This window comes from Mus musculus, chromosome 12, assembly GCF_000001635.26.
Source record: "Mus musculus strain C57BL/6J chromosome 12, GRCm38.p6 C57BL/6J".
NCBI lineage: Eukaryota > Metazoa > Chordata > Mammalia > Rodentia > Muridae > Mus > Mus musculus.
Window position 1 is genome coordinate 80,389,585 of NC_000078.6, and position 25,093 is coordinate 80,414,677.

Consider the following 25,093-nt stretch of genomic DNA (forward strand, 5'->3'; position numbering starts at 1 on the left):
ATAATCATGAAGTCTAAAGGACATGTGAGCCTGGAGTCCTCCACCAATGAGCAAAACTGATTTCACAGTGCCACCTTGTGCCTTAAAGCTAGAAAGCAACTTTACTAGAATACCTGGCCTTGTCTCTTACATGAAAAGCCCAACAGGAATGTGTGTACCTCCCACTAAGGTCCCTGTTATTACACTTCGAACGTATGGACTGCTTGGCTGGAGAGGCTGAGACAAGAAGATTAGACTACATAGTCTTAATCCCACCCAAATCCTAAAAAGAACACTGAAAACAAACTATTTACATTTGACTATAGTTCTAAGCATTCACTCAACATTTACTAAGTTCCCATAATATCCCAGGTTCTATGCTACACACTAGAGATTAAAGATGCAAACAACATGGTCCTTTAAGATTCAGAAAAAAATCAAGAACTACAGAACAGATTAGCATGCCTCTTTCTGGGTAGTGACCCTTGCACCTGGGAAAGGACAGCAACTGGTTTCCCTGAGGACAAAACAGAGTCACTTAGTAAAATCCCCTCAGAGTAAGAGGAAATTTGACTCACTAGATACATATTTTGTGGCAACGCCATGGTAGGTGCTAAGAACACAAGGGGCAAGCTTTTAAAGATCTGCCAGGGAGGTCTAGTGAGGGAGTTTCCTCGGGTAGCTAGGAATTGAGCAGATGAACAACAAGGAGAGCGGTGTACACTAGGACAACTGTAGTTCTAGTACTTGGGAGGCTGGGGCACCATGAGTTCCAGGCCAGTCTGTGTTACAAAACAAGGCCCTGTAACAAAAATCAGAAAAAGGGGGATGGAGAGATGGGTCAGAACTTAAGAGCCACAGGCTGCTTTTATGGAGGACCTAAATTTGATTTCCAACATCCACATGATGGCTCATAACACCAGTAAATCTAGTTCCAGGAGATCCAATGACCTCTTCTGGTCTCTACAGGCACTAGGCACACACATGATGCAGATGCAAACGAATACGCATACGTATACAACAAAAGTTTTAATAAATCAAAAGAAAAGAGGACAAATCCTTGTGTTGTATCTAGAAGAAGAGAGACTGCACAGAAGGACAGGCTGCTTAAGCAGTTCTTCTTTTATTTTTCAATCTAGTGAAATAGGTTATTGATTAAAAATTATTTAAATTTTTATAGCATCATACACAATATATGTTCTGGGTATATAAATATGAACAAAGATAACCCCAACGAGCTATAAGACAACAGCAAAAATTGTTTAAGAATCTGCTGCTCTAAATACAAAATTCCAAGTAAAGAGGCAGTGTGGACAGCAACTATGGGAAGGAGGTGACAGCTATGACGGAGAGGCTGCTGGAACTTGAGGTGCCAGGCACGATTAGAGCAAGGAAACCTATGCGGGGCTCCAGGATTTCACCCAGAAAAACTGTAGGAGTGAGGACGGCATTAAGAAAAGCAATGGAGAATAGAACAGAGCGCTGGGGAGAAAGCAGGCGTTTAACAAATGTGCCAGTAGGTAGGAAAGAGGAGAAGGGGAAGAGACCGGCTAGCTAAGTGTGGGGGCCACTCTTGTAGTGAGCACTTGGGAAGATGGCACAGGAGGACGGCCAGATATTGAGGCTACCTTGGGCTCCACAGTGATATTTGTCTCAAAATACAAAGAAGAGAAGGGAAGACAGAAGGACTAGGGAAGAGAGGGAAGGAAAAGGAAGAGGAGCTGACTAGCTAGCCCCTAAGTAGAGCTATTCGATGAGGAGGTCTGCTCTTTGCTGTTTTTTTTCTACTGTTCCATCTAAGCTCCTGGGTCCTCCTAATCCTGATCTCTCTTTGTCCCTTCATCAGCTCTCTACACAGTTAATGAGGCTGTTGTGAGCACTGGACTCACAGGGAATAAGGTAAATACTCAATGAAGTAATAGTCTTCCACTTATTTTCCTAACAGAGTAGTAACTTCAGTTTATTTCCTTTTTGTAAGATAGTACATTTAATCAGCAGAGATCCTAAACAAACTAATAAGGAAATCAGTAAGTAGAGTGAGAGTCTAAGGTTGTATGGAGGTGAACGATCAGACTCAGCCAGCTATTCTAAGTCAGACAGAGACCTCCATATTCATGTAGGACCGCTGCCTTCTGCAAACAAAGGCATTTTCTCCTTTGTCTACATGGTTGGTTTTGCAGCTTCCAGTTTGAATTCCTTTTGGTCAAACTTATTGACCAAACTTATTGTCCCTTAGATAGGCTAGAGATATACCTCTTTCGCATGTCTATGTAGTGTGATACCCTGGAGTTGATCCTCAGCACCACACATTCAAACACAGCAGTTAACATGATACACTACTATGTATTAACTCTACATGTACCTAGTTGAATATGTTATTTCAAAAGTATACACCAATGAACCACACCAGATCAAGACATGATTTCAAGCTTGGTCAATATCTTACCCTGGGATACCACTATTCTAACACCTATAATCTGCCTGTCCTTAAACACCACACAAACGGAATCATAGAAGACAGGTTCCTCTGTGGCTGTCTTCTTTCACTCAAAATTCTAGCCATGAGGCTCATGCACATCTACATGTGTGAGAGCATCAAGGTGTTCTTTTAATGTTTGCCCAGTGTTTTACTACATGGCCACTGTCCGCTCTGCTATCCACTGTCCTTTAGTGGACATTAGGCTTGTGTCAGCTTTTGGCTACACTAAGTAAAGCAGTCGCCATACTCCTGTATTTACTTATCCCCAGTGGAAACACAATTGCATCTCTTAGGGAGATCTGAGAGTGAGGCTCAAAATGTTATAAAGGCCATACCTTTAGCCTCAGCAGACACTGACCGCTTCCCCTGACGGCAGTACCTATTTAGAGTTGCCGAAAGTATAAAGCAGGATGGCTTCCTTAGTCTCACATCCCGGTCAACACTATCAGTCTTTTCCACTGGAACAATTCCAATCATTTTCAGTTACCTCATGAGTAATGAAGTTGAAAAGCTTCCTTACTTTTCTTCCTTCCTTTTTTAACTCTCATTAACTTCAGGCTGGCCATTCAGGTAAAGATGACCTTTAATTCCTGGGGTTGCCTTTCCAGAGGTCCTGGGTTACATTCCCAGTACCCACAGCTTACAACTATCTGTAACTCCATTTTCTAGGGAGTCCTACACATTCTGCTGACCTCTTGGGACACCAGACACACATAGAAGGATTAAAAAATTAAAATTACTTTAAAATGGAATTCTATCTTTCATAGATCATACTTTTTTATATACTCTGGCTATAAATTCTTATTCAATATATACATTACAAATTACAAGTACTTGTCCTTGGCTTATCTTTTCACAGATGTCATACCGTCTTTGATGAACAGAGGTCTTTAATTTTAAGAAATCAAATTTAGTAATTTTTTTCTAGTTCTATCCATTTGCCTAAGAATTTCATGAATTCATTGTTTTTAATAGCTGAGTTGTACTCCATTGTGTAAATGTAGCACATTTTCTGTATCCATTTCTCTGTTGAAGGACATCTGGGTTCTTTCCGGCTCCTGGCTATTATAAATAAGGTTGCTATGAACATAGTGAAGCATGTGTCCTTATTACATGTTAGAGCATCTTCTGGGTATATGCCCAGGAGTGGTATAGCTGGGTCCTCAGGTAGTACTATGTCCAATTTTCTGAGAAAACTGCCAGACTGGTTGTATCAGCTTGCAAAAAGAAATTGATTAAGATCTCAGAAAATGGAAAGATCTCCCATGCTCATGGATTAGCAGGATTAATATAGTAAAAATGGCCTTGTGCCAAAAGCAATCTACAGATTCAATGCAATCTCCATCAAAATTCCAACTCAATTCTTCATGGAGTTATTAGAAAGAGCAATTTGGAAAATCATTTGAAATAACAAAAAATTCAGGATAGCAAAAACTGTTCTCAACAATAAAAGAATTTCCGGGGGAATCACCATCCCTGACCTCAAGCTGTACTACAGAGCAAGAGTGATAAAAACTGCATGGTATTGGTACAGGAAGATCAGTGGAATAGAATTGAAGACACAGAAAATGAAACCACACACTGATGGTCACTTGATCTTTGACAAAGGAGCTAAAACCATTCATTGGAAAAAAGACAGCATTTTTAACAAATGGTGCTGGCTCAACTGTCGGTCAGCATGCAGAAGAACACAAATGGATTCATTCTTATCTCCTGTACAAAGCTCAGGTCCAAGTGAATCAAGGATCGCCACATAAAACCAGTTACACTGAAACTTATAGAGAAGAAAGTGGGGAAGAGCCTCTAACTTATGGGCACAAGGGAAAAATTCCTGAACAGAACACAAATGGCTTATGCTCTAAGATCAAAAATTGACAAATGGGTCCTCATAAAATTGTAAAACTTCTGTAAGGCAAAGGATACTGTCAATAGGACAAAATGGCAACCAACAGATTGGGAAAAGATCTTTACCAACCCTATATCTGATAGAGGGCTAATATCCAATATATACAAAGAACTCATGAGATTAGACTCCAGAGAATCAAATAACCCTATTTAAAAAATGGGGTACAGAGTTAAACAAAGAATTCTCAACTGAGGAAACCCGAATGGTTGAGAACCACCTAAAGAGATGCTACACATCCTTAGTCACCAGGATACCTTTCTTATACCTCTTCTCAGGACACCCACCACATGGTGGCACCACCCCAGTAAGCTAGCTCCAATAACAATCAGCAATCAAGAAAATGTCCCACAGGCATGCCAACATCCCAATCAGATGGAGGCGACTCCTTAACTGAGATTCCTTATTCTCAGAAATCTAGGTTTGTGTCAAGCTAACAAAATCCAACCACACCATTAGGAATTTGTACTTGCCCACTTCCTCACATGTTATTTACACAACACCTAAGATACCATCTCATGAGGTTAAATCTTTATGGGGATTCCTGACTTGCCTGGTTTTATTATTAGGAGAGAAAGAACCACCTCCCCTATTATCCTTGTCAAAGCTAGAGATGGCTACCTGACATAAAACTAACAGCTCCTGACAGAAACCAAAAAGATGGAAAGGGGAGGAGATGGTGGGTGAGTAGACAGCTAAAACAGGCAATGAAGGAATCAGATGGGCAGAGCAGGAAAGGGGGACAATTGCTTTCTCTCCATTCTCTACACAGTAGAGGACCTCAGTTCTAAAGACTGTTCCAAGGCTACTGCAGGCGTCCGAGCATGGCATACGTGGGATGTCGGCACTGACAAAGAAGGATGGCTACGAGAATACACCAGAAACTATCTAAATGAAATCAATGACATCTTGTCTGAATATATAAAATATACTTGTGGGTGTGAAGTTCTCTCTTTTAGTCAATTATATGCAAGTTTCTCCTCCCTACGGCCCTGTCATCACCACCTAAACTCCAAAAGCTAAACTTTCCAACCTTAAGTTTATTGGGCCAGGCAAGCCATCTAAGGGCTTAAGATTAAAATTAAGCCTTTAAGAAATGCTGGGACCCTGAATACATTAAGAAGTTTAAAGAAGAGCCCATGGCTCAGTTTTAGATGTTATCATGAAAAAAGGTCTTTAGACTTTTCAAAGTTGTGCATATACATAAGCAAAACATTCCTACACATAAAATAAGATAATGTTTTAAATGGATATTTTTAAGGCAAAAACTTAGAGCCAAGTCACATGTGGTAACATAGGCCTGTAATGAGACAGAGGCAGGAAGACCATGAGTTTAAGGTCATCCTGGACTATAACACCCTGTCTCCACATTGGTGTCTTAAGACTTCAGATTGCACTGGAAGAACGCACACTGTCAGTGTCTTCCCTTACAGTTCCCTCTGGGGGGTCAGAGCAGATGCTAACTCAAGTCCTTCCCACCGTTAACATTTTATCCTGCCAACCAGCCCTCTCATGGTTTATTTCAGGGCAGCAGTGGGACAGCATGACTGTGCGGCACACCCACAGGCTTCAAGCTGAACTGGAGCAGTGTGGTTTAGGAGAAGGCAAAAGAAGCTGCTCAATAGCTCAGTATCCATAAACTGTGCCAGAAGGACAGGTACTCAGTGGGAAGGCCTCCTCATGATCGTAAGGAGTTATACCTCTAGGTGCCCAGCAGCCCTTTAGACCCCTCGGATCCTCCCACAGCCTATAAACTGGACATAATTTGATCCGAGACCCATATGGTAGAGGGAGAGAATTCTTTCTGCTATAAGTTGTTCTCTGACCTCTACACATGTACTGTGGAACATGAATGTGTGTGTCCATGCATTCACACACACATGAGCATGGGTATTATAACATATTACATGTTTCCATCATTCATAGGATACACTTACTGGTATCAACATTAAATTATATTCCAAAAAGACAGACACATAAACTGTTCACTGTATTTAGAGTGTGACTTTAGAGGCAGCGACTACAGACTAAGAAAAAATGAGCTAATGGACATTCAAATGGATTTTTCCTCTTTTCTCTCTACACTTTTTTACATAAAAGTCTTAATCCAATGTGTGTTACTATACAAATAAAATGGTGATCATCAGTTAGGGCCTGGGCCTTTCCTATGGGATGCTTGCCCAGCCTCTCCTCTTCCTCTGCACATCACCCTTCCACATGGGCCTGGAACTGCTCCCAGATAACCTTTCACCTTCTTCCTACTCCTTAGCAAACATGTTGAATGGCTTAGAAATTTTAAAAGAAACAACATTTAGAGAGGAGCCAAGGGGAAAAGGGATAAGGGTCCACTCAGTGCACAGTAAGAAACTGGCTGGGGATTCCAGGGGTAGATCAGAATTAAGACATTAGGACACTCCTCTCAACACACTGCTGTGACACCATAAACCACTCAAGCTTTCTACTGGAGGCAACCTCAGTGCTCCACCCCAGTTGCCAGCTGTGCACTGCAATTCTAAGTAGAGCAGACAGCAAGCTGGAGGGACGCTGGCATTGTTGGTCCAAATTTGACCTATTTACATAGAACCGTTGTACTGAAACGGCAGAGAATGCTATGCTGAACCTAAGAGGCTGTCCTCTTTGCAGACAGTGCCCTCCTTAGGCACATGGTGCAAAGGCCCATGTGAGGGCGTGGCACTATGTGTCAGAGAAGCAGGAGGGGTGAAGGATGTGCGACAGAGTGAGGAGGCAGTCTCCTCAGCCCTGGAGCCTCAGGGAACCCTGCTCGACATGAGAGGCACTCCTCAGCTGCAGAAGTTCCAACTTCTCAACTGCCTGCCCTGGGAAGAAAATCAAGAAAGATAATCCTCTACTTAACTGCCTATTTCATCAAAGGTCCCTTAAATGAGAACCTTGCTTATTTTTCCATGGCATTCTGCAAGATTGCTTCACAGAGAGCTATATTCATCTCCACATAGGATTTCCAGAGAAGTTAACTGTTTTTATAAACAAGGCAAGTTTTATGTACAAGTGCCAAAAGAGGCCCTGCCTTCATCCCAGGACGTAAGAAACATGAAAGAGCCTCCTATATATATACTCCATCCTCACCACTTTTAATGACTCCTGAAGTTCCCTAATTAGTGCTTCTCGTCAGGACTCGTGTACTAAAAAACAGAGGGGGAAAAATCAGCTCCCGAATATCACAAGGTCCTGGCTGTTAACTTGGTAACTTAGTTCTTCTAAAGATTTCCTTCTCAAAAGCTATACTTACATGAATAGATAACAATTTCCATTTAATTTTGGTAGTTCACAGTTCTATTTAAGTCTACCTAGGGATGTCCTGTGGACTCAAGAAACCCTAGCTTGGAACACCACCCCCTTGGGCCCCAATCCCACTCCCACTCCCCCAGAGCAGAGCTCCTGGGCAAGTAGGGAGGGATTGAAGGAGACTTTCAACTCTTCAGACGTGCCCAGAAGTGACCCCATCTAGAGTCCAGACTACAACTTCCGACTCCACAGGAAGTAGAGTGGTCTGCATCACCCGTCTGATGCTCAGGAGTAGGCGTTCCAAGCTCCAGAGAAGCAGGGCATGGCAGAGAAGCCCAACTGAGCTCACACAGCTACTCCACAAGTTCTTGCCACACTGCTGATTCTACTCCCTGAGAAATGAAGAAGGGAAAGTGAAGACCTTACAAGCCAGCGGGCCTTACCTCTGAGGCTTTCTAATGTCCCAGAGTCCCACTCCTTCCTTTGAATTGGCTGTGGCCAATAGCCGGGGCTCCACGGGGTTAAACATGACGCTGTGAAAGGCTGACGGATAGTTTGCCAGGCAGAAGGGCTCTGTGAAAACAGAAATTACAATCATGTCACCTGAGGCATCGCTCCAACAGGGGCAGGCAGTGGACACAGCAGGAGCAGACTCTTAACTGCCACCCCAAAGGTGGCACCACTCCCATGTAATACACACCCCATGAGGTACCAACTTTCATGTCTCCCTGACCCCTAACACCAACCAAATCCATTTAAGCCAAGCCAAACTTAAACACTCAGATCCTAGCTCAAAGGGGAAAATGAGCTGTCTACAGAAGTAAAATGAATTCCCTAAAAACTTTCACAACCAACTCCTAATACAGTTATCACATTCTTTTAAGATTTATTTATGTATTTTATGTATGTGAGTACACTGTAGCTGTCTTCAGACACACCAGAAGAGGGCATCAGATCCCATTACAGATGGTTGTGAGCCACCATGTGGTTGCTGGGAATTGAACTCAGGGCCTCTGGAAGAGCAGTCAGTGTTCTTAACCACTGAGCCAGCTCTCTAGCCTCCCAAGTTACTATAACTTTAATGCTTATAAAATTGCAAGTTTTATACACATATAGATTTAATGAAGACAAAGTGAAACAGTGAAAAATGAAGACAAAGCAACACAGTACAGCTTCCCTCTAGTTCATGATGCTCCCTGAAGGGTTAGGGCAGAACTGTGTCTTCCAGTATCAAAAAACAAAAACAAAAAACAAAACAAAACAAACAAACAAACAAAAAACCCTGCCTGGTGCCCCTTTTCTGTAATTGAAGGAGAAAGACTGTGAGTTCAAAGCCAGTCTGAGTTGCACAGCTAGACTCAGATTTTGTTTTTGTACAGTGACAGGTAGGCTGACTGGTAAACGTATTCCTCTGCGACCACTCAGGGCAGGATGGGTCTCCAGTGTTATGTGTGTGTGCTGCATGTGAGAATCCTACATTTCTATCCTCTGGATGCTACTCATACACTGACTGTACTCAGACTGTTCAGCACAATCCAAAACTGTCCAAAATGACCGACCTCCATGGGGAGACTCCCGGATATCCCAAATGAGAACCCGGCCATCATCTGAAGAGCTGGCAAAAATGTTGTCATTCACGGGGCTCACTGACAAGCCATATACTGCATCTTCATGAGCAAACACATCCAGGGTCTCACTGCTGAGAAACAGAAAAGCACATAGACATATTTATATACACAAACATTGTTCAGAGGCCCAGCCCTATTGTACCTAACTAGAGTTCAGTTTCTTTTATTAACAAGAGAAATTTAACCCAGGTAAACCAACAAGATGCTAAATTAATATAATGGGCAATGTTCAAGTGAAAAACATTAAGTATCTAAAATGTCTGCATAAATATATATGTATATTTAAAAGTATTACTTGTATAAATTTCCTAATTTTCACACTAAACGTATTTAAAAATGACCCAGTAGCTGAGTTTTTTGTTTTCATTTATCAGTTGTATGGAGATTTGAGGGTGGTACTAGATTTCCAAAAACAAAGGGGAGGTTTTAAAGCAGCAGAGGTAGAGGGCCTCCCAGGAGACTAGCATGTGGATTAACAGCACAGCTCTGAGCTAACAAGACCCGGTGCAAAGTCCTAGCATTACCTGACCTTAAGTTACCTAAGAGCTCTGGGCCTTTGTTCCCTCTTGTCATGGTTATCAACAATATCCCTCACTAAATGGTCATAATGGTTAAGTGGGGAACACAAAAATCCCTTAGAACAATGTCTGGCACATGACAGTAAAAACTCAATAAATATTTGTTATTATTAACTATTAATTTTTATTATGTAATTATGTATAACATATAAATATAAAGAGGAAAAACTGTTTTCTCCCTCTTTTTTTTTTGGGTTTTTCTGAGACAGGATTTCTCTGTGTAGCCCTGGCTGTCCTGGAACTCACTCTGTAGACCAGGCTGGCCTCGAACTCAGAAATCTGCCTGCTTCTGCCTACCAAGTACTGGGATTAAAGGCGTCTCTTATTATTTCTAATTGTATGTCAACTTTGCAAATCTTCCCTTTCTTTAAATAAAACTGAAACTATTATAGTAATTGGTTTGTTTGCTTCAGAAAACTAATATTGGTTCCATATTAGTTCCCTCAGAACCTAAAATCTATGTCTAAAAAGATATTTGCCACTGTTCATGTAAAAAATGGTCAGTCATCGTCACACACCAACAATCTATTTACCTTTCAACATCATGGAGGATAACTTGCTCATCATTTCCTACAAAGGAAAAAAATAGACATTTTATAATTCCTACAAGTGATCCCTTCCACCCGACAATATAGGATTTTAAAGTTTCTAAAAAAAAAAAAAAAAAATCATAAATTGGCTCAGTTTGTGGAAGTCTTGAAAAGTCTGAATTCCTGAGCTTGATTCCCAGAACCTATGGTAGGAGGAGAAAACTAGTTACTGCATTATTGAAAGTTGTCCTATACATCTGTGTGTGCGCGTGTGCACATGTACACATGTATACACACACACACACAGACACACACGTGCACATGTACACACACACACTCAAATACAACATAATAGAAAATCGGAGTGTTAAGTTAGGAGAGACTATGAAGGCAATCTAAGAAGTCAGGCACAGTGGTGCTTGCTTGTATGTAATTCCTACCCTTAGGGGAGGTAGAGGCAGAAGGATCAGGAGGCTCAGGGCCAGCCTAGGATACATGAGAACCTGTCTCAAAAAGCCACATATTCTCTCTTTTAAAAAATATTTAACAGAGCTGTCTTTATAGAGTTTTGTTTTGTTTTTTAAGCAATAAAGTATAACCTGGCAACAGTTCAGAATGCATTATTCAAGGGATCAGACCAAAATAAACTGCTGTCACTCAGGAAAAGTAAATGGCCAAACAGTTCACTCAGCCAGGCTAACCCACGCCATGTCTAGCAAAGCAACCAGCAATTATAAGACCTGGAATAAAATCTCTTAACATTTCTAGGCTCCGGCTGTCCACATGAACATAGGGATAACAAATGTCTACTATTCTGGGGTATTACAAGGACAAGAGCTTGTAAAAAGCATTCAGAATAGGGCTGAGCACTTGAGAGGCCCTGGTAACATCTGCTGTTTCTACCTCATCCTTCATTGCATTAGAGTCTGATAAGTGTGATCCTAAATGATTGTAAAGCTTTCTTCCATAACTTCCTCTTACATTCTTATTCTAAGAACCTAAAATACCATATTCATGATGTCTTCAAATGGCTTATAAAGCCGAAAACAACTACAGTACGCATGTGTAAGACAAAGACATATGCCACTCTCAAGTGCATAGTCCAAAGCCACCTAAGCACAAAGCAGAAACGGCAGCAAGGTCTAAGTCATCTCAGCTTTCCAAGCCCTGTAAAGCCGTAAAGTCTCCTGTGGGCACATGCCAATAGCATAGACCAACTCATGCCTTCCAGCTCAACCTTCCAGGTGCCAAACATGGTGGGGCACTGGAAAAGATGCTGTCCAGTCCTTTAAGAACTGAGAGTCCAACCACACAAACTACTAGTAGTAGGAGGGTGAACTGTGGGAAAACGGGACTTTTAGCTTCATGTTCAGAGACAAAGAATCAGAAATCAAAGACACTCGAGCAACTGACAACTGTAAACTCCTGCAGGTGGGACAAGGATAGGCTGTATATGTGGCTGGAAACTATAAACCCAGGACTCAGGAAGCAGAGGCAGGAAGATTACCTCAAGTTCAAGGCCACCCAGGCCAACTTGGGACCCAACAAGACCTGCCTCAAGAAATTTTGAAAAAGTGGGAGGGCACAAGGGGCAAAAAAAGCAGCCCAATGCCACCTAAGACATCAAGTTGTTTAGTCAGCAAGGGGATGGAGGCTGGACAGGTCAACTGGATTACACCTGATTCTGTGGACCCTAAAGGTGAAAGGAAACCTGTAAAAGTGTCCTATTACCTGCTTACTGCTTAATAAGCTCACTCTTCCGAGTTCTTTCTGAATTCTAGCTGACTGGTTCAACTAGCTGTGATGGCTCACACTCCTCTACAAGCTGACTGATTCAATCTGGCTTCTCTCAGCTTCTCCTGAATTGCTCTGTTTGGCCTTAAACTAACTCTGGGTAATTTGTTCTAATCTTCTGGCTCCTCATTTTCTGGCTTCAACTGCCTGTGTTGACCTGCATGAACTCAAGAACAAACAACTCCACTGCACTGGACTGACTCCTATCTGAACTCCCTCTCCCTCTGATGCCCTTAAATAGCTTCTCTTTCCTGTGCTGTTCTCCTGAGAGTTGGGCTTATCCTATCTCTGACTGTCAAAGATAGTCAAATCTTTCTCTTATTTGTCACTTTGTCTGTCCCTCAATTAGACATCACTGTTTGGGATTAAAGGTATGTGCTAAAGCTGTGTCTATATTCCAACCAAAGGAATTAAAGATCTGTATTCCAGCTAAATCACACGGACCTAGCAGGTCTTTGGATGTTGATCCCTTGCTAGAGCAGCCATGTTGCTGGATTAAAATTCCCCTACAAAAATATGGTCAATTTTTTTAAAATGTTAATTTATGGTCAGAGAGAGATGGCTCAGAGGGTACAGATCTGCCACACAATTCTGGTGACCTATGTTGATCCCTGAAATCATATAAGGTAGAAGGAGAAAACTCAACTCCACAAAGTTGTCCTTTTACCTTTGTATACACAATGTGCCCACATAGATCATGCACATACAATAAATTAAAATTTTAATGGACATAGTACTACCAGAAGATCCAGCAATACCTCTCCTGGCATATTCCCAGAAGATGTCCCAACTTGTAATAAGGACACATGCTCCACTATGTTCAGAGCAGCCTTATTTATAATAGTCAGAAGCTGGAAAGAACCCAGATGTCCCTCAACAGAGGAATGGATACAGAAAATGTGGTACATTTACACAATGGAGTAATACTCAGCTATTAAAAACAATAAATTTATGAAATTCTTAGGCAAATGGATAGATCTGGAGGATATCATCCTGAATGAGGTAACCCAATCACAAAAGAACTCATATGATATGCACTCACTGATAAGTAGATATTAGCCCAGAAACTTAGAATACCCAAATACAATTTGCAAAACACATGAAACTCAAGAAGAACAACCAAAGTGTGTATACTTCGCTCCTTCTTAGAATGGGGAACAAAATACCCATGGAAGGAGTTACAGAGACAAAGTTTGGAGCTGAGATGGAAGGAAGGACCATCCAGAGACTGCCCAACCCGGGGATCCATCCCATATATAACCACCAAACCCAGACACTATTACATATGCCAGAAAGATTTTGCTGACAGGAGCCGGGCGGGGTGGTGCAAGCCTTTAATCCCAGCACTCAGGAGGCAGAGGCAGGTGGATTTCTGAGTTCGTGGCTAGCCTGGTCTACAAAGTGAGTTCCAGGACAGCCAGGGCTATACAGAGAAACCCTGTCTCAAAAAGCCAAAAAAAAAAAAGATTTTGCTGACAGGACCCTGATATATAGCTTTCTCTTGTGAGGTTATGCCAGTGCCTGGCAAATACAGAAGTGGATGCTCACAGTCATCTATGGGATGGAACACAGGGCCCCTAATGAAGGAGCTAGAGAAAGTACCCAAGGAGATAAAGGGGTCTGCAACCCTATATAGGAGGAACAACAATATGAACTAACCAGTACTCCCCAGAGCTCCAGTCTCTAGCTGCATATATAGCAGAGGATGGCCTAGACGGCCATCAATGGGAGGAGAGGCCCGTGGTCTTGCAAAAATCATATGTCCCAGTACAGGGGAATGCCAGGGCCAGGAAGCGAAGTGGGTGGGTTGGGAAGCAAGGCGGGGGGAGAGTATAGGGGGCACTGGGGATAGCATTTGAAATGTAAATGAAGAAAATATCTAATAAAAAAATTAAAAATTTAAGAAACTTCAGCAATGTTTAAAAAGTCATTCGAAAATACACAGATGAATGAAAATTTGTGAAAGCAATGACTTGAGGGAAAGTGAGTGATCAGGGCAGGTAGAAGGAGAGAATCGACTTTAGTAAAGTATCCTCTGACCTCCACATGCTTGCTCGCCATGGCATGCACTCCCTGAATAATTAAGTAAATGCTATTAAAAGAAAAAGGGTGTTGTTGTTTTACATCAAGCTTAATGTTCACAATAGGCCTATAATCCCAGTGCCTGAAGTTAGGAGTTTAAGGCCAACCTGGGCCAACCTCTGTCATCAACCTACCAAACAGCAGAAGCAGCAGCCCAGATGGAAAGCAGGGAAGGCAGGCAATGCCTGTTATCCCAGCACCTGGGAGGCAGACACAGGTGGTCAGAGGACAAGTCATCCTCGGCCTGTACTTGTCTCAAAAAACAGTATGGTCAAATCTTTCTAGATGAAAATTTAAAGCTGGAAAGATGGGTCAGGAGAAGCAAAGGAACTTGTTGCATAAACCTGGTGACTCAAGTATGATTCCTAGAAGCTATGTAAAGATGGAAGAGTACACATACCCACATGCCCACTAATAATTAAAAATACAACAGGACAAAAATGAAATATCAGAAGATATAGAACAAAATAGGAAGCATGCACTGTATGTGGTAAGATTATTACTTCCTGTGTGCGCGCTACAAATTAGCATACTTTCAGCCAAGGCACAAAGGGGCGGGGCATGGAGAAAGGATGATGGATCCCTAATTCACACATCTAAACTGCTATAACGCACAGAAGTAAAAATGATAGTCAGCCAGTAATTTCACAGCTCAGTAAGCTATGGGAAGAAAAATACGCTCTTACCACTCTGTCTTTTCACTAATTTCCCACGGTAGAATCTGTCTTCTTACCTCCAGAGAATACTTTGGTGTTCCCACTGTTGAAAGCCAGGCAGAAAATGTTGGAATGGTGTTCCCCTTTCAGCTGTATGGGTTTGACCCTGGAATGGATAGCTTGTTCCATGTGCCATAGCAGAACTCGGCGGTCGTCTCCTCCTTTAGCAGAGAGCAAGAATCTAGGGTTAAAATAGTTATTGCAAGGCTAACATTTGGTTTTGCCACCTCAACTCCCATCCTTTCTGAATCTATATCTCTCCAACTATGGAAGACTCTGAGAGGGCACATAAATCTAAGATTTTTTTTTCCCATGAGGCACATGAACTCTAAAGCACCCACACTTTCCCAGGACTTGTTTGGTTGACTGTTTTAGGTTAGTGGTAATAGAGATGGAACCCAGAGCCTTGTGCATACTAGGCAAGTGCTCTATCTACCACTGTGTTAAGTCTCAGCCCTCTTCAAGTTCTGACTCTTAAACAGATAATACAGAAATTAAAATGAATAAGCTCTGGCATGAGACACTCCTTACCCAGTACCACTTTGTCCAGCTTGGCTTCCTTGAGACTTAGCATTTAAATGTTTATTTGCTTATTATTTGGAATCTTTCTAGTAAGTTTTTTGAGAAGGGAGCAGGAAATAGCCATTAGAACCTAAACTAGTTTCTACTACTTGTAACCAAAGAACTCTTAAGTAGTATTTCTAGCATAACAATTTGCAAAGCAATCTTTGATGTAGTCTTGGTGACTATGGGACAGTATACACACAACTAAGGGCCTAACTCCTATTAGGGTTGTTATACTGCAGTTCTTCTGGGGACCTGGCTCTTTTCATGTAATTTTCAGTGGTCTGAACTGCAAAAGCAGTAGCACACTGTATCAACTAGCTCCTAGAGAATCAGAATACATACGTGTGTTCTACATATTTGCCGACGTGTTAAAAAGTGTCTGGAGAGAGGAACAAACTACTAATGAAGATTACATCTAGGAAACAGAAGTGGGGAAGAGATTGCATTTCACACTTTGCACATACTCATGCACACATGCACATGCACACACACACACACACACACACACATGCACATACTATCAAGGTTCAAGTGCTTACCACTGAACTATTTATTATACCCATTCCTACTTGACTTTTTAAAAAATGGAAGTGTAGGTGTGTATCTGCATGTGGTTATGTGCACATGAGTACAGCTTCCTGCAGCGGCAGAGATGTTGGATTCCCCTGGAGCTGAAGTTGTGAGCTGGCTGACATAGGTGCTGAGAACTGTACCAGGTCCTCTTGAGGAGCAGCCAATGCTCTTAATTGCTACGCTATTTATCCCACGTCTCCTGTTTGACTTTTATAACAAGCCAACAACACCTGTTTGACTTTTATAACAAGCCAACAACATACTTATCTTAGTCAGGGTTTCTATTCCTGCACAAACATCAGGACCAAGAAGCAAGTTGGGGAGGAAAGGGTTTATTGGGCTTACATTTCCATACTGCTGTTCATCACCAAAGGAAGTCAGGTCTGGAACTCAAGCAGGGCAGGAAGCAGGAGCTGATGCAGAGGCCATGGAGGGATGTTACTTACTGGCTTGCTTCCCCTGGCTTGCTCAGCCTGCTCTCTTATAGAACCCAAGACTACCAGCCCAGAGATGGCACCACCTACAATGGGACCCCCCCCCCATCACTAATTGAGAAAATGCCTTACAGCTGGATCTCATGGAGGCATTTCCCCAACTGAAAGCTCCTTTCTCTGTGGTAACTCCAGCCTGTGTCAAGTTGACACCCAAAACCAGCCAGTGCAATACTCTTTTCCAAAAAATAAAAATAAAAAGATAAGCTACATGGGCAGCAATTAACAGTAGCCCTGAGCTTCTGGCTCTCCATCTACCCAAGGTTAAAAATATAAGGACTGGAATGGCCAAGCTAGTGGTGAAGCTATGCTGCCCTAGGTAAACAGTGCACTTGGCACCACTTACAGCACATCTATACAAACAGGATCATGCCACAGAGCAGGCTGTCAGTGGTTTATAAGAGCCTGTGCAGAAGTACCCAGAGGTCTTTTCTGGAGGAAGAATTGGGTGTAAAAGAGTATGGGCGCCAACATCCATTTGTGAAAAATATTTTTTAAGCTACATGACAGCAGAGATTTTGGCAGTTTTGTTGAAACGTTGGAATCTAAATGAATGAACCAAAAAGTCAGTGCTGGGGCTAGAGAGACGCCCCAGCAGTGAAGAGTGAGCACTGTTCTTACAGAGGGACAGAGAGAGTTCAGTGCTAGCACTTCATCATTGTGGGTCAGGGTCACCTGTAACTCCAGTTCCAAGAGATCCACCGCCCTCTTGTGGCCTGACAGGGTACTGTACTCATGTAAAAAGGCACACACACACACAATTAAAGATAAAAATGTTTTTAAAAACTAAGCACTGGACAGGATTATATAGCAGATTTTGCCTACACCTGCCTAGCCATTCCTAGGTGATTTTGCAGTATGGGAAGTTGTTACAGTGCCCACTGTAACTATTAGGCTGGTGCTGGGACACTTAAATAGGATAAAAAATGGGAAAGAACTACAGGAATAAATTTTCAGAGAATGTCTGATAAGGTATTCGAATTATATAAAGGGCCATTAAAGCTGAACAATGATAAACAATCTGAATCTTTGAAGGGGTGGGGGCGAACACACATTCGCTGATGTGGGTGCAGCCTCCCTGACTTCCCCTCCATGATGGACTACATCCTTGAACTGTGAATCTAAATACACTCACTCTCCCTTCTTAGGGTTCATTTCACTTTGAACTAAGATCACTAAAGAAGAAGAAGGAGGAGGAGGAAGAGGAAGAAGATGATGATGAAGAAAGAGGAGGAGGAGGAGAAAAAAAGAGGAGGAGGAAGAGGAGAAGAAGAAAGAGAAGAGGAAGAGGAAGAGGAGGAGGAGACGGCGGCAGCTTTTAAGTTACAGAAGAGTAGCCTTACCCAGAGGGTCCTGGCACTAAGCAGACTATATACCATGACTAAAGCTGTCATCTGGCATTCTTACTTTATGGTCCAGAACAGCTCAACACAGAAGGAAACAATTTGCTTTGCGTGTCCTCAAAAAGCTAGGCAAGCCCAGGCCAAGACCAGGGGAGAACCCTGAGACTCTAGGCAATAGTTAAGACTGAAAACCATCTAAACGCCTACCAACTGAAGTCTGGTTAGACTTCCTGTTTAAGACTGGGGGAGTGAAGTACTCCCGACACTAAGGAGCCTGAGGGAGGAGGATTACCATGAGTTTCAGACCAGCCTGGGATATGAATACTGAGTTCCAGGCCAACCTAGGGTACAGAGTGAGACCTTGTTTCAAAAAGCCAAAATAGAGGCTGGAGAAATAGCTCAGCAATTAAAAGCAATTGTTTCTCTTCCAGAGAACTTGGGTTTGGTTCCCCATGACCATTTCGGGTGGTTTACAACCTCACGTAACTCTAGGGGATCTGATGCTCTCTGCTGGTCTCTGTGGGTACTGCAGCAGGTACACAAACACATGAATGAGCACAAACACATAGAGATTTAAGCTGAGCCAGGCTAGTACTTGGGAGGCAGAAGACTGTGACTTCCAGGTCAACCTGGTCTACATAGTGAGTTCTTGGACAGCCAGAGCAATGTAGAGAGACCAGCCAGAGCAACGTGGAGAGACCCTTTTTCAACAACAACAACAACAATAATAGTAGTAATAATAATAATGTACATACCTCAAAACACCCTAATTTCTACAAAGTATCATCTATGAATTTATCCTTGCCTTTCAAATTTTTTATTTTTTTTAAAGATTTATTTATTTATTATATGTTAGTACACTGTAGTTGTCTTCAGACACCCCAGAAGAGGGCACCAGATCTTGTTACGGATGGTTATGAGCCACCATGTGGTTGCTGGAAATTGAACTCAGGACCTTTGGAAAAGCAGTCAGTGCTCTTAACTGCTAAGTCATCTCTCCAGCCCCGCCTTTCAAATTCTTTTAGGTAATACAGGACTATGAATCACATGAAACCCATCCTAGCACTTGGCAAGTAGAGGCAGGAGGACTATAGGAGACCACTGGGGGTGGGGGGGCAACAATGATCTGAATGCAGGACATGGGCACCAGAGACTGCTCCTTAGTCTACCTCAATCCAGCCTATTGACAGTGAAGAGATACTGAAACTAGGCAGATTAAATGGCCAGGTTTAAAACTTTTTAAAAAGAGTCAGCTTGATCTCAAAACTTCAGTGTAGCTAAAATGATGCCGAACCCTTGATGCTCTTGCCTCTTTTACAGACAACCAATAAGACATCAGGTTTTGTGTGGAGCTAGGTCCCAGGCAAACACTCTAGCAGCTGAGCTACACCACCTGCCCAAGTTTTTGTACACTGAATGATGGCTGCATTTGACCACAGGTAAGCTAGGTTGGGTGATCTGCCAAGGCACTAGGCTTTTTTTTTTCCTTCTTGCTCCAGCCCCACTCGCTCTGGCCCAAAGATGTATTTATTTATTATATGTAAGTACACTGTAACTGTCTTCAGACATACCAGAAGAGGCATCAGATCTCATTACAGATGGTTGTGAGCCACCAAGTGATTGCTGGGAATTGAACTCAGGACCTCCGGAAGAGCTCTCAGTGCTCTTAACCACTGAGCCATCTCTCCAGCCCTAGGCTGACTTTCAATGACACTTCTTAAATCAGGAGTATGGGTAAGGAATCCAAAGGCAACACAAGCAAGTCTGAAGAGGTAAGGGCTCCATCCAGACTTTGACCCCCACTGCAGAAGTTGCCAGAGACAGAACCAAGCCTTGTTGCACTGTCCTGTAATTAAAACTACTCTGGAGGCTGAGACAGGAAGATAAAAATGCAAAGCTTTCTTAAGCCAGAGGTGGAATAACATCTATAGGTATCTGCAAACACCCAATTTTTACCAAGGACTTTCCTTTTAAAAGATAAATCTGTTTATCTAATTTTATCTCATACCAGATAAGAGAGCAAAGTTATTCCTATTTTAAAAGGCTCAAAAGTCAGGGCTAGGCATGGTGGCCTATACCTATAATTCCAATATTTGGGAGGCAGAACTGAGGTAAATTTGAAGCCAGCTTGGGCTATAGAATGAGATCCTGCTTGGGAAGAAGGGAAAAGAAAATGAAGTCTGACTTGCCTTGGTTCCTATCTTGGAGTACTCTACATTAAATAGGTAGTGGGTATCAAAGCACCACTTTTAACTGGATACCTAGAACCCCGAGAAATAAAGTGCTTTCTCTAGAATCAGATAACTAGTGTGTTGGAATATAATAAAGTTATAGCTTTAAAATCTGAACTCGATCCAGTCAGTCTTAGACAATGTTTCTAATTCCTGGGCAGAAACAGATGAAATCTACCATGCTCAAGTGTGCTTTCTCCTCACACCAGTCACTCACTCTCAATCATCCCTGGGGGATTATTTTCTCCAATTGCCCCATTTTGCTTATGAGGAAACAAATATAAAAGAAGCTAAGCTCACTAGTCCTAAGGTACTACCATCAATTAGGGATTAAAGTTCAACATGTCCTTGCTCTTCCTAAACACCACTGGATAATTCTAGACACTGGAGAAATGTTCTTTGTAGTTTAAGGTATATTTAAAAAAAAAAAAAAGCACAATAAAACCCACAGCTTCATAGACATTATAGTAATATAAAATTTCCTTTCAAATACTGTTCTCAAAAGAATAAACTTAGCCGGGCAGTGGTGGCGCACGCCTTTAATTCCAGCACTTGGGAGACAGAGGCAGGTGGATTTCTGAGTTCGAGGCCAACCTGGTCTATAGAGTGAGTAGAGTGAGTTCCAGGACAGCCAGAGCTACACAAGAGAAATCCTGTCTGGGGAAAAAAAAAAAAAGAGATGCTGGAGAGATGGTTCTGTCAGTAGAATGCTTGCCAACAGGAGGGCCTGAGCTCAGTCCCAAGCACCTACATTAAAAAACTAAAAACAGACAATAGCTGAGTGGCTGAGTGGTGGGGGGCACACCTTTGATCCCAGCACTCGGAGGCAGAGGCAGGAGGATCTCTGAGTTTAAGGTTATCCTGGTTTACAGAGTGAGTTCCAGGGTATTCAGGAGTGCACAGCTAAACCAAGTCTTGAAAAAGCAAATTAATAATCTTTTTAAAGATTTATTTATTATTATATATAAGTACACTGTAGCTGTCTTTAGACACATCAGAAGAGGGCGTCGTCAGGTCTCATTACGGGCGGTTGTGAGCTACCATGTGGTTGCTGGGATTTGAACTCAGTATCAGTCAGTGCTCTTACCTGCTGAGCCATCCACAAAGATTTTTTAAATTGAAAAAACCGTCAGTTAAGGGCTTGCTCTCTTCCTGCCTCCATCTTGGGCCCGTGTTCTCACAAAAAGGCCTAGGAAAGCACAGAAACCCATTCTGCTGCAGTTGCCACAGCGCTGGGTGGAGGCAGGGTCTGAGCTGAACCCCACAGTGATGAGTAGCAGAGCTGCTGAGAGTCACACACCACACACACACAAACAGGTGGCAGTGGCAGCTGACATCAGCAAGGAACCAGTGAGTGACAGAAGGGAAGGAAGGCGACATCCCAAAGGGGTCCACAGATCTCGGGGACCGCTAGAGGCAGTCCTGGGGAAATCTACGAACACCCTCTGCTCACCCCAAAGCCTGAAGTGCGCAGGAGCCCAGCTACAGAGGCCTGCACAGTTTTGTAGGAGCCAACACAGAAGACTTAGCTCAGCACACTTAGCTGGCAACTGCTGAGAAACAAAGTGAAAGTACTTCCAACATTCAGGAAAATAGACGCAACTGCATAAGAGGAGGAAGGGGTTGTTGTCACAGGTATGGAAGTTAAAAACATAGACTTGGTCAAGTCACCTGTAAGTGGGAGCCTGAACACCAACAGTGGTGGCCCTGTAAATGTTGTTATGGAACTGACAATCTAAAAACAAGGACTCTTCTGTTCCACATTTCAAAAGGAGCACTACAAGCCAAGAGTGTGGCGTACATCCCAGCACTCAGAAGGTAGAGACAGATGATCTCTGAATTCAAGGGTAGCCTGGTCTACAACCCTGTGTTCCAGGCCAACCAGTGCTACACAATAAGACCCTGTCAAGAAAAAAAAAAAAAAGTGGATTTTTTTAAAGAACAGCTTGGTTCTAAATTTGCACTATTTATATCACCAATAAAGTCATGGCTTCTTGTGGGGATCGGGGTTAAGAGCAGGTACAGTGACATACATTTGTAATCCCAGCGCCTAGCAGGGTCCTGGAGTTTGCTGGCCAGCCCAGCATAGCCAAATTGGTGAGCTTAAGTAGGAGATTCTCTCAAGCATGAAAGAGGAGAGTAATTAAGGAATACACCCAACATGGACTTCTGGTAGTCACAGGCACATGTAGAGAAAATATCTTGTGTCTGTATGGATATGGTACCTGTCAATAATAAATCTGATGGCCTGTGGCTTGGGTAGGAATTAGGAGGTAGAACATCAGGGAGGCAGAAAGGATTCTGGGATAGGGCCAGGTGGAAGGTTCACCTGGGAAGTGAAAAGACAGAGTCATGGTACCTGAGCACAGGTAAGCAGCCATGTAGCAGAATGTAGATTAGAATAAATGGGTTATTTTAAGTTATGAGCTAGTCAGAGAAGGGCCTAGCTACATGGCCAAGGTATTTATAAATATATTTTGAGTGATCTTATTTCATGGGGCTGGGAGGAAGAACCGTTACTTCCACAGGCACAGGCAATCTACAACTGCAACTCCATACAAGCATGAGCATGTGAGCACACACATGCACACACACAAGTAGGATAAACAAAGTGAATTTTGAAGAAAAAGAAAGCTAAACAGCATGAATGACATACTTTAAATGTGATGAAAAATCAAAAAAGTGCAGTTCAAACTTCTGAGATTTGGAAAACAAATTACCAGCCAGCTTCACTACCTCTAAGAGAGCACCTCTGTGAGGTAGAGACTCCCAAATACACACACTGTAAGTGCAGAATGACCTCAGAAGGTACAGGACAACTGTTTTAACACAGTTAAAAGGTCACAAAATCAGCAGTAGATGACGTCATCCGTAATGTTCTTTTCTGGTTCTTGAGAGACAGAATCTCATGACAGACGAGCCTCTACTAGTGACGTTTTGTATACTGTATGAAGATGTGTCTCTGTCCTTCCTTGCCTGCCTAAGGCATCTTCTGATTGGCCATGGCCTATAACATAAGGCAGAATAGTGAGGTGGCACTTCCAGACAAAGAGAGGAACTCTAAAAAGAGTCAGGTGAGGAAAGATTCCCTTTGAGATGGAGGAAGTTTGACTGTATATATGGCAGACCTTAGATTAACATAAACAGAATAACTGAATTACAAGCTAGTAGGCATTAATTCATAAATAAACCTCCATGTCATTATTCAGGAACTGGGTGGACATAGAAAAGCTCAAACAGTTACAATCCTCAAACTTAGTATATAGCTATGTGAAGCTTGTCTTGGACTCCTAAGCCCTCTGCCTCCATCTGTCAAGGGCTAGGATTACACGTACGGCATACATGTATATATACATACACACACACCACCTTAACCAACCTACAAAAATATTTTTAAAATACAAAAATTACTCACATTCATTGGTTCAAAATTATTTTTAAGATTTATTCTAAAGAAAAAATTAATTTCCAAGATGATCTAGCTACAAGGTGTACAAAGAAAGCAAAAATTAAGTATAACAAAAGTTGATTACATTTTCTTTTTTGTTGTTGTTGTTTTTGGTTTTTCGAGACAGGGTTTCTCTGTATAGCCCTGGAACTCACTTTGTAGACCAGGCTGACCTCGAACTCAGAAATCCCACTGCCTCTGCCCCTCTCCGAGTGCTGGGATCAAAGGCGTGCGCCACCACGCCCGGCTAAAAGTTGATTACATTTAACATAGATGTTTAACAGCATGTTGTTGTAAAGGGCTTTAGGACATCTGGTCTCAAAGCGTGTTGGGGTGGACTTCAGAAAGTCTGCAAAGCTAGAACAATGCTTCTTTTTCCCTTAGAGTGAACTAAGGGCTGAACCCAGGGACTGAAGATGTCAGACACACACTCACCACAAGGCTAAACGCACTACCCCTTTGTACTTGACAGGGTCTCACTAAGATAACTGGTCTTAGAAATCTTCCTGCCTTGTCCTATCAAATAGCTGGGATTATAAGAATGCTTCAATAAGCCTGACAAATTTTTATTTGCTTTTACAAAAATTGTGTGAGTAGGCATCCAGAGATAGCGTAGAGGGCTGTCTTAGTAACTCTTAATATACTCTTCTACTACTGTCAAGAGACCATAACCAAGGCATCTTAGAAAAGAAAAGTGATTAAGTGGTGACATGAGTAGTTTCAGAGGTGGGTCCTTGACCATCAATGGTGGGAAAGGTGGAAACGAGCAGAAGGTATGGCTCTGGAGCAGTAGCTGAAAGCTGGCATCTGATTTTCAAACCCGAGACAGGGAGACCCGAAGCCCACTTCCCAAAGACACCTCCTCCAACAAGGCCCAACTTTCTAATCCTTCCTAAATAGGCCACCAACTGGGAACCAAACATACAAATACATGAGCCTATGTGGGCCATTCCCTGGATACCACAGACCTACTAGCCATACTATAATATAAAACACACTCAGTCTAACTCCAAAATTCCATAAATCGTTCAGTCTCAAGACTGTTTAAAAATCCTAAGTCTCTTCTGAGATGCAAGGCAAACTCTTGTTATTGTTGTTGATTTTGTTGTGGTGGTAGTGGTATTTGTTTGTTTGCTTGTTTTGTAAAACAGGGTTTCTCTGTGTAGACCTGTCTGTCCTGGAACTCTCTCTGTAGACCAGGCCAGCCTCAAACTCACAGAGATCTACCTGCCTCTGCCTCCCCTGTGCATCAAGGCAAACTCTTAACTGCAACCCCTGAGGTAAAAAAATCAAAAAACAAATTATATACTTCCAACATACAGTGGCACAGAATATACATTACCATTCCAAAAAGAAGGAAAGGGGGGCAGGTAGAAAATACTGGACCAAAGCAAGACTGAAACCCATCAGGTCAAACTCCAAATCCTGAAAGTCCATGCCAAATGTCAAACGGCTTATTATATGGTTCCTCAAATCTCCCACTCCTT

General features: G+C 42.4%; 1 protein-coding gene and 2 non-coding genes across 4 annotated transcripts in view; all 3 read right to left on the minus strand.

The window, feature by feature from the left end:
• Dcaf5 (DDB1 and CUL4 associated factor 5) overlaps positions 1–25,093 on the minus strand; it is a 100,754-nt gene that overhangs the window by 53,737 nt on the left and 21,924 nt on the right. For both annotated transcript variants that reach the window (NM_001364324.1, NM_177267.5), the window contains exons 2-5: positions 14,971–15,114; positions 10,365–10,401; positions 9,185–9,324; positions 8,069–8,198 (exon numbers count right to left, since the gene is read on the minus strand). In NM_001364324.1, the coding sequence (NP_001351253.1) occupies positions 8,069–8,198; positions 9,185–9,324; positions 10,365–10,401; positions 14,971–15,082 (419 nt within the window). In that variant the 5' untranslated portion in view covers positions 15,083–15,114. The remainder of the gene's footprint in view (positions 1–8,068; positions 8,199–9,184; positions 9,325–10,364; positions 10,402–14,970; positions 15,115–25,093) is intronic.
• Positions 2,029–2,093, minus strand: Mir1843a (microRNA 1843a). Its single transcript, NR_037207.1, has one exon. It is a non-coding gene; the product is annotated as a microRNA 1843a (primary transcript).
• On the minus strand, positions 2,030–2,153 carry Scarna3b (small Cajal body-specific RNA 3B). Its single transcript, NR_028544.1, has one exon.